General features: G+C 38.2%; 1 protein-coding gene across 33 annotated transcripts in view; it reads right to left on the bottom strand.

The window, feature by feature from the left end:
- The window catches only part of PLD5 (phospholipase D family member 5), a 317,558-nt gene that overhangs the window by 129,992 nt on the left and 174,462 nt on the right, over positions 1 to 13,104 (bottom strand). For 3 of the 33 annotated variants that reach the window (XM_066993952.1, XM_066993953.1, XM_066993954.1), the window contains 2 exons: positions 11,313 to 11,391; positions 9,573 to 9,662 (listed from right to left, as the gene is read on the bottom strand). The exons of 24 other annotated variants lie outside the window; for them this stretch is intronic. In XM_066993952.1, the coding sequence (XP_066850053.1) occupies positions 9,573 to 9,584 (12 nt within the window). In that variant the 5' untranslated portion in view covers positions 9,585 to 9,662; positions 11,313 to 11,391. Of the gene's footprint in view, positions 1 to 5,490; positions 5,978 to 6,801; positions 7,063 to 9,572; positions 9,663 to 11,312; positions 11,392 to 12,364; positions 12,482 to 13,104 lie in introns of those variants that run through there. 6 more of the 33 variants (XM_066993956.1, XM_066993957.1, XM_066993955.1 and 3 more) reach the window with 5 other exon arrangements.

Raw genomic sequence — 13,104 nt, 5'->3', positions numbered from 1 at the left:
GAGGCAGGATGGCAGTATGCAACTTGAACTGGGTCATTTAAGTTGCCTTGGAAGCACAGCTTGAATAGAGATGGTCTTGACAGCCTCCTGGAAAACCTTTCCCCTCTCTGCAGAAGCTGCACTGAACAAAAGTTGTTATGAACCATTGTAGCTGTTTGAGACAGACACTTTAAGTTGGGATATGTGAGCACTCCTTCTGTATTTCTGTTTTCAGCAATACTAGAGCATAGATATATGAAATTAAGATACCATGGATATGCTCCACTCTTATTGCCTTGTTCCTTTTGTTCAAATATTTGCAAACTCACCATGGTCACTAGAGATCAGCAGAATGATTCTGTCAATGCTCTTCCATGATTTTCAAGCTATTAACTGAAACAGAAGACCTGTAAACTTGGTAAGCAAATGCACAGTTCTTTGTTGAAAAGACCGTGTGCTTCCCAGATGATTTTCTAGGAGTCCTAGGTGATTTGTAGCTATCAGGATTTGTACTATACATCTATCTCAACAAAAGTCATCACCAAGAAAAACTGAAGGCTGCAATTTTAATATTTTAGAATGAATTCACAGATTCCCCACTTCTACATCTAATCTGCAAATAGCATTCCAGGACTTTTTGCTGAAGGCTTCAGCACCAGAACTCATCGGAAATCCTTTTCTCTCAGCGCTGAGCAAGGAAAACTGCTTAGTTTATGAGATGATCTGTCACCAGTGCTAACCGCAACTTAGCATCAGGATCAACGTTGTGATCTTGATGATGGTTTGCAGACTGAAGGTAGGTTTCCACAATTTGAATTCACCCAAGTTTTAGCTGCACTGTTTTATACGCTGAAAGGAAAATATAGAGCATTTTCTGACAATGCTTATGCATTTTGAGGGCAAAGACCTGATGTTACAAAGACTTCCTCCTTCAAGTCTTCCCCCCACCTCAAAAAAAGTTGTGGCACGCTGACAAAACAGCATGAGGAAGTTTGGACTGCCACTGTCTAGGGAGCACATAGTCCGTGGGCAGGCAGACTATTTCATTTGCCAGAGCTGTCAAGCCAGCCCTTTCTACAAACACTAGCTTAAGACAAAATAAAAGAAAAATTATAATAAAATGTTTTAAAAGCTGCACACAGAGTGCTGAAGCAAATGCATAGTAATTAACTGGTTTCCTGGGTAACCAAGAGCAAAATGATCAAATCTGCCTGCTTAAAATTAGATTTTTAAATTTACATTTAGACATTTAAGAGTTGCACAACTTCCAGGTGTTTTGAGCTGCAGCTGTTTTGATTAACTGCACCTCTAGTGAAGTAGAGAAGAGACAGGCCACAGTTTTGGGAATATAAACTCAGTAAGATTCCTCTTCTCCGTTCTGACTTCAGGATGAAGTATAGAAAGGGCCCGACTTGCCAATGCATCAGCACCCACCAGCTGTCAGCAGAAGTGACCTTTCAAAAATCTGAACAAGGTAAGACTCTAAATTTAAGCGTTAAGAATAGGTATGTCTGCCTACCTAAACACAGGTACAAATGTAGCCTGCAGTAATAGAGTACATAACACAAAAGGAGAGCTTAAAATCTGTCTGACTTTAGGGGAAAATTAATGGCACAAACCTGAGAAGAAAGCTTGGAAAATGGCTTCTCTCATCCCCCTCTGTATGTATCTGCATTTCTTGAAAGGGGCAACAGAGAAATGACACAGGTCATGTGGTTATTTCCCTGCATAAATCCACTAGACTATTCCCCTCATCCCGGTGGGCTTCCTGCCTCACAAGCCCAGTATGGGTGCTCTGCGTGCACTGCACATCCTTTTGGCTTTCTGTTTGTCAGTATCTGCAAGCACGAAATCTCTGTAATGAGCCGTGCAGCAATGACTTAAAGAATTACTTTGAAATTTTATTTACCACATGAAAAATGAAATGTGCACGCTGGCAGATGGGCAATCATGAAAGAGGTTTTGGACTAAATCATTTTTATTTCAGGAATAGATAAGCTCTTGTGCAGTTTTCTAAACCAAGGAATCAGACATCTGGAGACCTAATTGTCTTAGCTTAAAGCTTATTTCAATACTATTTTTTGTGCATGTTTTGGTATGTAGGAGGCTATGTACATGTGAAGGAAAATGGCATTAACTGGCTAATCAGTGATTTCACATTCCTTACAGATAAAGCCTGTTATGCATGTTTTTCTCTGGTTTGTACAAAATACTGGCCAGTTCCTGGTGTAACTTAACAAAACGACTGGATTCCCACTAAGTATGCATTTGTCCAGGTGGGTTACAATGCTATAGTAGAAATAGCATGTGCATGTAGTTCACTGACAAGAAATCAGAAAATAACCTGCTGGAAAAAAATATGAAAAAAGAGGTAGTCTTCTGCAGTTCACTCTTTATTTATTTGTGAGAGAGACAGAGAGAGAATACGCATTCTGAAAGTGAAAAAGAACAACCAACCACCAAGAAGTGACAGGTGGTAAAGATGCATCTGAATTATGTTTCAACTCTTTAAGGGGTAGAGTCATGGGAATTTTCATCTTTCAAAATAATTTGAAATCTTCTGAATGTTAATTCTCTATGGTATTTCCTAGAAGCTTTTCTCCACTAATTTAAGCAAGAACAAACAACACTGAATTTTAATTAACTGTCAGGTACATCAGTGTATATTCCAAGCCTCCTCCAGGAAGCAACTATTTTAGAATTTAAGATAGGAGAGCGTTTATAACACAATAAATGATATGCTTCTCACTGCAGTCTGGTGAGTGCCAAGCCCTAAAGGTAGTAACGATTTAAAACAAAGCACCGTCTTCTATGTCTTGTATCCATTTCCCCAGAGAGTACTGTCCATTCAGAAATTACGCTTTTGATTTAAAAAATATATACACAATTACACAACATGGTCTGAGATCAGAGACTCAACAGAAGATACACATCACTACTGAAAATACAGAGACCTCTGTGAGGTCAGGATAGGATCTCCATATCTATATTCTGCAAGTTTGCCATATTCAGCTACAGATTTCACTTTGACCATTAAAAACAACAGCACCTATTTTTAAAAAGTCAGACTGTTGTATGGGTTTGTGTTATGATTCCTCTTAAACCTAACAGAAATACGGTTTCATGGTTTGGGTTGGAATTTTGCTGAAATGAATGTATATTGAATCCACCTACCTTTCCCCAATTGCTAAGATGCAGCGAGGTCAAAAACCTCTGCTGCTCTCTGTGCATCACGCGACACCGCAACACAGCAGAGGTGGCGAGAACGCTCAGCCGCATGCGCAGCTCTGGTAATCACACCTTGTCTCAGCATGGCACAAAGACAGTTGCAATATCCTAACCTAACTCTTTCTCAGTAACAAAAGTTTGCAGGAAAGCAAGATGAAATGAGCCTGTCTTTAAAACTGAGCAATGGCTAAGCTCCCATTTTTCAGCTATGGATTGCATATGGTCCACCCATTTTCAGCAATGCCATGGATTGCACCAGTTTTTGTTTTTTAAACACCACTCGAGTAAAGTCATTTGATAGCACCAATGAAACCTCCCCAAAATAAATGATGGTGAAAAGCAATCACCACAGCATGCTTTGCATTGCTCTTCTTCTGTCAGGCGTGGAAGCAAAATATTATGAAGCAACTTCTTTTCTTGGTGAAACACTCACTGGTGGTGGGTGCAGGCAGGGGGTGAGCACAGGTCTTGGCCCAGGCCCTCCTGGCAGCAGTGCCTGGCTGAGGGCCAACGCACCCAGCACCCTCTGGACACACGGGCGCTTCCTGCTGAAGGTTTCTTGGGCAGCATGAAGAGCATAGCCTACTACATGGGGTTTGGCCAAGAGTTTTTCCAGGTGTGTCTAAGCTGTCCAGTCTTAGAGCAAAAGTCATCACACACGCCGCCTACAGCTTTATTTGGAGATAGTTAAAACAAACAAGATCCACTGAAGCTTTTTTCTTCCTACAGAAAATGGAAGAGTAGTGGGAACTGGAGTATTTTTTAACTGTTTAGGATGTGCTTAATCCCAGAAAAGTCACAACACACCATACACAGTAGTAAGTACTTGCCAGATTTAGCCCTAAGGAACTGACTTTGTTTCCATATCAGATGTCTGAGTCGCCTCTGAATTACTTTCTAAGTAACATAGGATTTAGCAGCAGGTGAATTAATACTGTCTCCTATTCTGGACATTCTTTAATGAAAAATGGGTATGATCTGATAACAGTGACAACCATGTACACAATTTAAAGGGTAATAAATAGACTGGAAAATCTACGTCTTCAGAAAGCTTTCATAGTCCCCATATTTCTGCGAAAGCAAATGATTTTTAAGCTATGAAACAAACCTTGACGATAGTGGCCTGTATTAGTTCTATATTAAAATTCCCACAGAATAATACATCAATAACAATTTGATCTGAAATTCATTTCTGAAGAGACAAAGACTATCAGAAAAAAATAGTACTTTACAGGTAGGAAACAAAATATTCAGAAAAACTCTACACCACTAGAAAATTAATAACACATACTATAACTCCAGAGAAGTATTTTTTTTCCCTATAATTATCCATTTCTGTTAAGTACTTTCTCAAGCATCATCTTGCAGGTATCTTTTACATACATGCATTTAATTATATTGTTCCTGAAAAATCCTCCTACTCTCTCTCCATCTCTGACTGGAAGCATATAAGTGCTTCCCCACTACCATCAACAGTGTCACAGAACAGTGAATATTTCACTGGTTTTGGACCATTAAAATGATCCACAGCAAATGTACTACTTCCATAAACACGCACTAGAGAAATCATAAGGCTACTACAGATAGTAAGACTATTAAGGGCATTCTACATCAACATTCATTAGCAGTCTTTTAACATTTATTCACCCTTCAGATTCTGCTACAAATATTTTTACATTTCCTTTTATTAAAAAGAGAGTCTCATCAACTGTGAAGCCAACTTTAGCGAATGTATAGAAGAGGCACAGCATTTGCAGGACGTGTGACATACGAACAAGCCAAAAAGGACTACAGATATTAACGTAACACAAAGTCATAAGCTTATAAGTTCCAAAGTACTGTATAACAACCTTTCTGCTATAATACAGTTAAGAAACTGAAAGTTCTCTCTTTTGTTTCACAACATCATGAATGGTTTTTTCAGTTAGTTTGTTTGCATTCATGATGATTTTAAGGAGATCCAAAACCAACACAGTAGAAAGATTCGTGTTTTTCCTGGTACGCTCTTACATTTGTTGGCTTTTCCCAGGCACTTCACTGTATATGCGTATGTCCTATTAGACTGCGGCACTGCTCCCCCTGTGAAGTGAAATACCTAAACACTCACTTGGTAAGAGTTATGTGCATTAATCCCACGGAGGCAATTGTTTTTCTTAAAGACAAGAACAAACAACAGTTTGCTGCAAAGGCGCACACTGTATTGTTCCTATTTTTTCCTTCCAACAAACTTCTCATCCAAAATCACGGCCACCTTTTTTCTTGGGACCTAGCAATACAAGTTACCTGCCAACTCCAAGTCATAAAATCCGCCACTAAGACTAAAGATTCTTCCAAGACTCAGTCCTTCAAGATCTTCTGCAACTTATTAGAGCCCAAACTAAGCAATTAGGCTTGGATGACAAATGCATGAAAGACTTCGAAATGGAAAGTACACGAGGCACAGGTGGAGAAGGAACTGCCCATCACTTCCTGGCTACAGGGCCACACCCACACTGAGGCACAACTGAAATGCAGCCCACAATCAGCCCAAGCATACAGAGAGGAAGCAGCTAACAACATTTCATGATAGCTTCTGCAGCAAACAGATGAGAGCTGAGACTCCAATATATTTTGCCTGTAGCATTCCTAGTGTGCTGTATTCATCCCTCACACAGAACCTGTTTTCTCATGCTTTGCATGTATAAGAAAGACAATTTTCTCTCTAACTGTGCTGTAGGGGAAGAATTATTAGATGTAACTGCTGCTTTTGTGATAGATCCTCTGTAATAGTGGAATGAACAGTAGCATAAAAAAGGTTTCTTTCTAACATGCCTATCACTTTCGACAATCCTTTAAAGAGAAAAATAAGAAAATTAACAGCAGTGCAAGCAATAAGTTTTATATAGTCAGAAAATAACCTAACAAAGCCAAATTGACTTACAGGAACTTTTCGTCATGGAGTTCTTCAGTATTATCTAGAATTAGTTCCATCAATTTTTCCAATGAAAAGAGAAAAAAAAAAGATCATAAACACGTTTTTTGACCAGTTTTGCAGGCTGGTTTCAGTCAATGGAAGATTTTTTATTTTTACCTGAATGACTCAGAGGTCTACAGAGTGGTTTCTCAGTTACTCAGGACCCAGTTATCTCTGACAGTGTGTTTGGGCCAAATCAACTATATTTATATTTCCAAAACTTTTGTAACTTTCTCTCCAGAACTAATGCTGATGAAATCTGTATGATGTTACAAAGATTTTCCTTACTGAACATGAAGAACCAGAACAAAAGCTATTAAAAATATTGTCAGGGAAGAAGTAAAATGAGAGGTACAGTCTTACAGCATCCTTCTCCTTGTCATTTTTCCCAAATGAGTCTCCACGCAGTTATCTTACGACCAAATAAATACCCATTATATTGCCATACAGAGTTCTCCTTGTTACTAGATATGTGTATGGCGCATGCCCAGTATAGGAAAAAACAAGTCCGCAGTCTCTAGGCTGGTAGCCTGACACACGTGCACCATCTCCTATCCTGTGTCAAGGAGGAAAGCCACATCCCATCACATAATGGGGAGAAAGGACTAAAACACACAGTCCTCAGAACATCTCTGACCTACCCGAAAGGTCAGCACTGCCAAGTTAAAGCCATGACTACTAAAGCCATCTTGCTATGGGAACGGAGGCAGAAGAGCTGTGGGTTTCAACACAATATTTGTCTCCCTCTTCAATTGAATGAAGATCTACACCAGAAGTTGACAAAACTTCGTTCTGGCTTTGAGTCTCATTCCAAAATCTTCATGGAGCTTTAGCCATATATCTGAGGTGTATGTTGGTGAGCTGAGGGGAAGCAGAGCTCCTGGCACAGCCCTAGGGCAGTAGATGACACTTGTCTCAGAGTTCTCTACTCCATTATTACATGATAAATAGAGCTCACTGTGCAGCTGTATCCCCAGATGACACAGCCATGTTGGAAAACATAGTTAAAGAAAATCTTCTTAACAACTGAGATACCCAGTAGACTGAAAACTAAGTGCAAGAGCTAGAGGTACGGAGCTTCCCATCACCGTGCTGTGCAGTGGAGCAAGCCTGGAAATCCAGCCAAACTGTGCAAGAGTCTCCCACCAGCACACACTAACCAGCCTCGGATCTGACCAGAGCACACTCCTTATACAAGCACTGGAAGCACATCCTACAGTGCACAGCTCCGTAACTGATTCCTCTTACATCTCCATGCTATCAATTGTTATAGAGTTGTCAGTACCCTTCTGTCTTCTCCCAGCCTTTTTATTTATTTATTTATGTGGAAGGTCCACTCTAAGCCTCAACCTTAATTTTCTGCAGTATTCTCAATAAGGTCATGATGTATGCAAGCAATTATGTGCAGCAAAACATGGCATTGTTATGACAGTCATAACACATACGGGCAGCAGTCTTGTCCTGATATTTAATGGTCTAATATGAACATCACCAGATGCAGAAAAAAACAGGTATTACCTACCCACCTTCTCACTTTAGCTCTGTTTCTCAGGAAGCTGCTCCCTTTAATTATTTCACCTAGAGACCAGACTGACCTTTTCCCCTGTCTTCATTTTCCCCAGCCTTCCCTTTTGATGGCATGACAGGATAAAAGCCAACAGGACAGAATAAGGCTAAAAGCATCCCTTCTTAATAGCTTCTCTGTATATTACCCAGATGAAGGAATAAAACCCTGTCTTGAACAGACACAGCAGACATGCTAATACATTATGTAAACCACAGCAAATAATTTATAACTCCCTGAAAGCATCTCATTTTATGTCATGCTGCCAGTGTAATGGCACAATTTAAAACATGGATTTCAGCGAGCTAAACTTGATATGTGGAGTATACTGATAATGAATCAAAAAGAAAGCAACTTAAAAAAATCCACCACCACCACAAAAAAAAAAAAATTATTCCAGTTTATAAATCCTTGCATAAACCTTTGTAACCTTGTTTCTGTCACATTTTGTTCACTGAAAGTATTCAGGCTCCATAAACATGGATGTTGAGATTTCAAAACACACGCTCTTTTCATTATAAATAAACTCAAGTATATACCTGGAGATATTTCAGCATTACATTTCAATTAAAGGTCAGAATGCTTATCTTTTTCCCCCTCTACATAAACAATATTTATGGAGCATGTAAAGTGTGTACTTCATTCTACGTATGGTGCACAAACTTGCTGGCATGGTAAACAGCCTGCCGCGCAGCTATAGCGTATCACCTGAACAAAACTGTGCCAAAAGTTAGTTGAGCTATGTAAATTAGTACTAAGCACACACAATCTGTGATTTTACCAAAACTGTACTGTATTAGATTTCTTCTTTTTTGACTAAGTCTGTTCAGCAGTAGTATTATGAGAGCCAGCATGAATGGACACACCGTGTTTTTGTTTTTACCAAGAAGGTGTCAGGAGAACAAGGCAAACAACTAGAACTGTAAAATCTGAGGATATTACCAAATCTTGAGTCAAGTTCATATCAGGTACAAAGCTATTGCTCCCCCTCACATTCCCCTATGTGTGAAATATAGTTCAAATATGTACAGTAGTATTTTAAAATACAAGATTATATTTTCAGGCAGATCATTGGACTTCTGTTTAGCCATTGGGATTTTAAAAAAATTATTTAACCCAAATTCATTTGTATGAATTTTATATCTAATTGTTGAGGTTGTTGTTTTGTGGGTTTGTCTTTTTCGTTAAATTTTACACTAAAAAGACACTTAAACTTCACTGTACCCAACTTCTCTTTCAGTAATCCTAGATCACACTTCATTAGAAGTTTTAACTACAATAGTTATGTTTACAACCTCCCAATTTTTCAAGTAAGGCTTGTACATTATTATTTTTTGCTGTTATTCACAAAAAATATTTTGAGTAATTAAACCTAGGTATCTAAAGCATTTGACAGTTTGCAGTGCTAACCCCTCTATAACAACTGAGTATTTGCATTCTGAAAGAACTCCTCTCATGTTAAAATCGTAAGAGGCTGTTCCACTTGGACTGAATGAGCCATTTATTACACGGCTGACTATTATTAAGGGTTCTTCATTTGGGGGATTGGGGAGATTCGTTCTTCTTTTCTACTGCCACCCCTTGCCCTATGACCAGCATATGCAAGATCCTTTCCCAAGCAATCCAAACTGAAAGAAACAGATCCCTTCTGATCTGCCTGCACTAATTACCTAACTAATCCATGTCAAGCAGGTCACAAAGCAAGTTTACTTTGGCTTAAACTTTATCAAGAGCAAATACATGGCAGTACATGAATGCTTTTGTTTCTAGAAGGGAATGTTTTCCTTAATTTGCTGTAATGGAAGGATATCTGCATTTGACTTGTATAGGAACTACAAAACCACACACCTGGAAATACATTTAACCTCATTTGTAATTCATCAAGTTCAGTGTTCATAATGAGAAAACGCAGCCAGATCTCCTGTCTCCAATCCTTTCCTGTACCAAAATTTCGAAAACAGGCATTATCAACTATGAGCACATTGTTTTCAGAGAATAAAAAACATTATTCTAAAGTCTCCTCAGTACTACAGAAGTACTTAATACATAGCAGTATTTAATGTATATTCAACATCGGGCATTTTTGACAAGAAACTAGTAGTTGAAAAAATGATAATGCTTAGATTCCTACTTAATATCTTTCCATGAAGCTTAAGTCTGGTTTGCATTCAGTTATTGATTTCCTAATCCATGGTGCATGTTGAGAAGGAAAACATAAATCTTTAATATATCAAAGTGTGTTTACAGTCATAACCTGGAGCATATAGGCCAAGATAACAATTTACTATTTACTATACTTCAGTATTTAATTTCTCTCTACAGAGTAAAACCACTTAGAATAGCAAAAGATCAGACAGCATTCAGGGATGGTTTTTAGCTCTTCCATACTAGTTTTCATACTGCTGAGCAACAACAAATACAACAGAAAGACGAAAAATAGCAAATCAGACATAGTTTCACATCTGCTGTACACTTTTCAAACTCCCATAGTTGCTCTTTTAAAATTCTCTGCTACCATTTGAATCACAAAGAGAATAATTTCCCACACATCAGCTGGGCTGTCAAGTAAGCATATTTCAGTACTCTCCAGACTTATTTAGTAATTTGTTTTCCTTTCACCCTGATGCACTGTAATTTCATAATCAATGCATTCCTGGACTTCAGTATGCACTTAAAATGAATGGCTGAGTTCCCATATAGGAGACTGTTGGTTGTTTTTAATTGAAATATACATTAAACCCAGTCTTGACAATGATTCTTGGGAGTAAACTGTACCCAGATATGCATTTCCACCCACCAATACTTTAATAACTAAAAAAACCCAAAAACTAATAAAAATATTTTATTGCATCTTCAGGCATTGTTTAAACTACTAGTAACATTGGTATTGATTTATAATGATTTCAAATTTTATATTCACGTGTTTTATATTCTACCTCTATTGTTTTTATATTCACAGTAGAATATTTAAATCATTACAGAGAATAAAATCACTACCCCAGGAAGTTCTCCTTGGTTATTTCTCCCCCCCAACACTAGAGAAACACAACATAACTGACAGGTCTTCACAAACTGAAAACCCAGGAAAATAAAAACTTCATAATTCCCTAAAAGTCAAAAGGTATCTACTAAGCATTTCTGTTCTTTAAAACAAACAAACAAAACACAACACCTAAAAGACAATATGTAAACATACAACCTACGTAAGCAATCAGCACAGGTTTATTCATATTTTTATGAATAAAGTCTCTGTCAGTGGTAATTAATGTAAAATTATATTAAAAGCCCATGCAGCTGTCCTTCTGCAATGGAACAAGTAGACAGGCTAACATTTTACATCCAATTCTAGTCAGCAGTCTTTCCCAATTTTAAAAGATTTTATATAAGCTGCACAACATGTTCAGTGCCAAAGATATTTGTCACCAACTTGCTTTGCTGATCTTATCCAGCAAAACATTGATAATGCCACTGTATCTTACACACTGTTTTTGGTTTAAATACTGTTTCCCTCCTAATTTCATCATCACCTTTTAAGCATTCTTTTCTAAGTAATAATCCACAACTGGTGAAAAGTAAAGAGCTTCTTACCATTCTGATCCAATATTTTCCCCGTCTCTGGAGTCCAGAAGCAAGGAGCTGTTGCACTGCTTACTAGAGACACCGGAGGCTTTGGAAGCAGAGAATGTTTTATGTGGTTAAAATGTATCACCACTGATTATATTTCAGTCCCTCAATTCCTAGCCTTGATGCTCTGGAAATCAGCCAATCCAAGCAATAAAGAGGTTTGCAATAAGAAGTTGCAGAATTTTCACAGCAAATGCTTCACGAAAATGTTTTGCTTCTTGATACTTGTTTTTTATATCCACTAAATGTTAAAATAAATCCTGGCTCCCTCTTCCCTCCTCCTCCTCTTTTTTTTTTTTTTCCCCTTTAAAATGAGATTCATATATTGTTCACAAGGGACTTTAGCACTTGCTACAGCTAGGCACAGTGCAGACAGGCATCATGCCAGATTACGCATGCATCTCTGCCAAGATACCTGAATCTTGACTTGCAACACACCCTGTTATTCCAAACATGGATCTTCCTAAGGCAAAGCTCTTAACTTTGCCAAAACACACAGTGTTTTTGTGAGGCAGCCAAATGCCCCTTCAGATTACTAAGGATTATTTGCAATGTGGTTGTTCTTTGTTGGCTTTTTTATAAAACACTTTTTCCTAGTGAAGACAAGGTGGTAAGTTCCAAAGCGATAAAATGATCAAAGTGGCGCTCCTACTACACACTTCTACCACACACTTCTACGCCCATCCCTCTCAAAAATACACATCACAGAAAATCTCTCTGCAATGCTGTGACTATGATTAATTACTTAGTTCATATTATAACAGCCTTGGTGTTCCTAGTAACAGCCCAGGATGCTGCTGTGCTAGGGATACAAAAAAGGGAACAAAGTCCATGGAGTTTACTATCAGAGAACGCACTAAGAAATGAACAGGGATACTGAATCAAATCAGACAATAATGTCTAGTTTAATAGGTACTTACAATAATACCCCAGCAACCTGGCCATTTCCCAGCCTTTTGGGGCATCACAATAAAGGAGTTTTAGAGAAAGCCTCCATAGTCTCCTGAGGATCCTACCTTGGAGATGCTCTCAAGGAGCAAGCATATCATTGTGTGAAATTTTGATGAATGCATGAAAGAGGATGGAGTGATGCTTCTGCCATGACTGAGAGTTCATAAAGGTTCAGGAAAGTTAAGACCATGCTCTGTGTAAGGAAGAAAAAGAAATTCAGAAAAGATGCTCACATCTTTTTGTAACAGGATACAATAACAATTGCCACAGGATCTGTTTGAATGTGTATGACAATGCAGGTCTGACCTGAAGGAAAGCAAGAAAAAGGATGATGGACTAATTGGGAAGCAAGTTGAAGAAAAGCTGGACAGAAATTTAAATTCTTTGCTGAAACAGCAGTGAACTTATTTTAAAATAAGATAAACAAAATTTAGATATCAATAACACTGACATTTATTTTTGAACACAGGTAAAGATCAAAGCAATAAGTGACATGTATGTTATGGACATCATGGCGAGATAGGTTGTTTCCCAGACTGACAAGGAAGCAGAAGTGGAGGAGTTTACAGGAGGCCTGTTTTAGCTAGATATCTAGCTCAACAGCCACAAAAAGCTCTCTTCAGTTCTGGCTGAAGAAGAAAGGTCTGTAATAGACATATTTGCAAATCTTTATGACAAAGATGAATGTGATTACATTTACAGATGAGAGCATCTGCTACAGGTGAATAAAAGAAGGAACTACAGTTCAACCCCTAAGAAACACAGCAAGATAGAGTGGAAAGAGGCATTGAAAGAATGATTAAGA

Source organism: Anser cygnoides, chromosome 3, assembly GCF_040182565.1.
Source record: "Anser cygnoides isolate HZ-2024a breed goose chromosome 3, Taihu_goose_T2T_genome, whole genome shotgun sequence".
NCBI lineage: Eukaryota > Metazoa > Chordata > Aves > Anseriformes > Anatidae > Anser > Anser cygnoides.
This window is presented reverse-complemented; position numbering and strand designations above follow the sequence as displayed.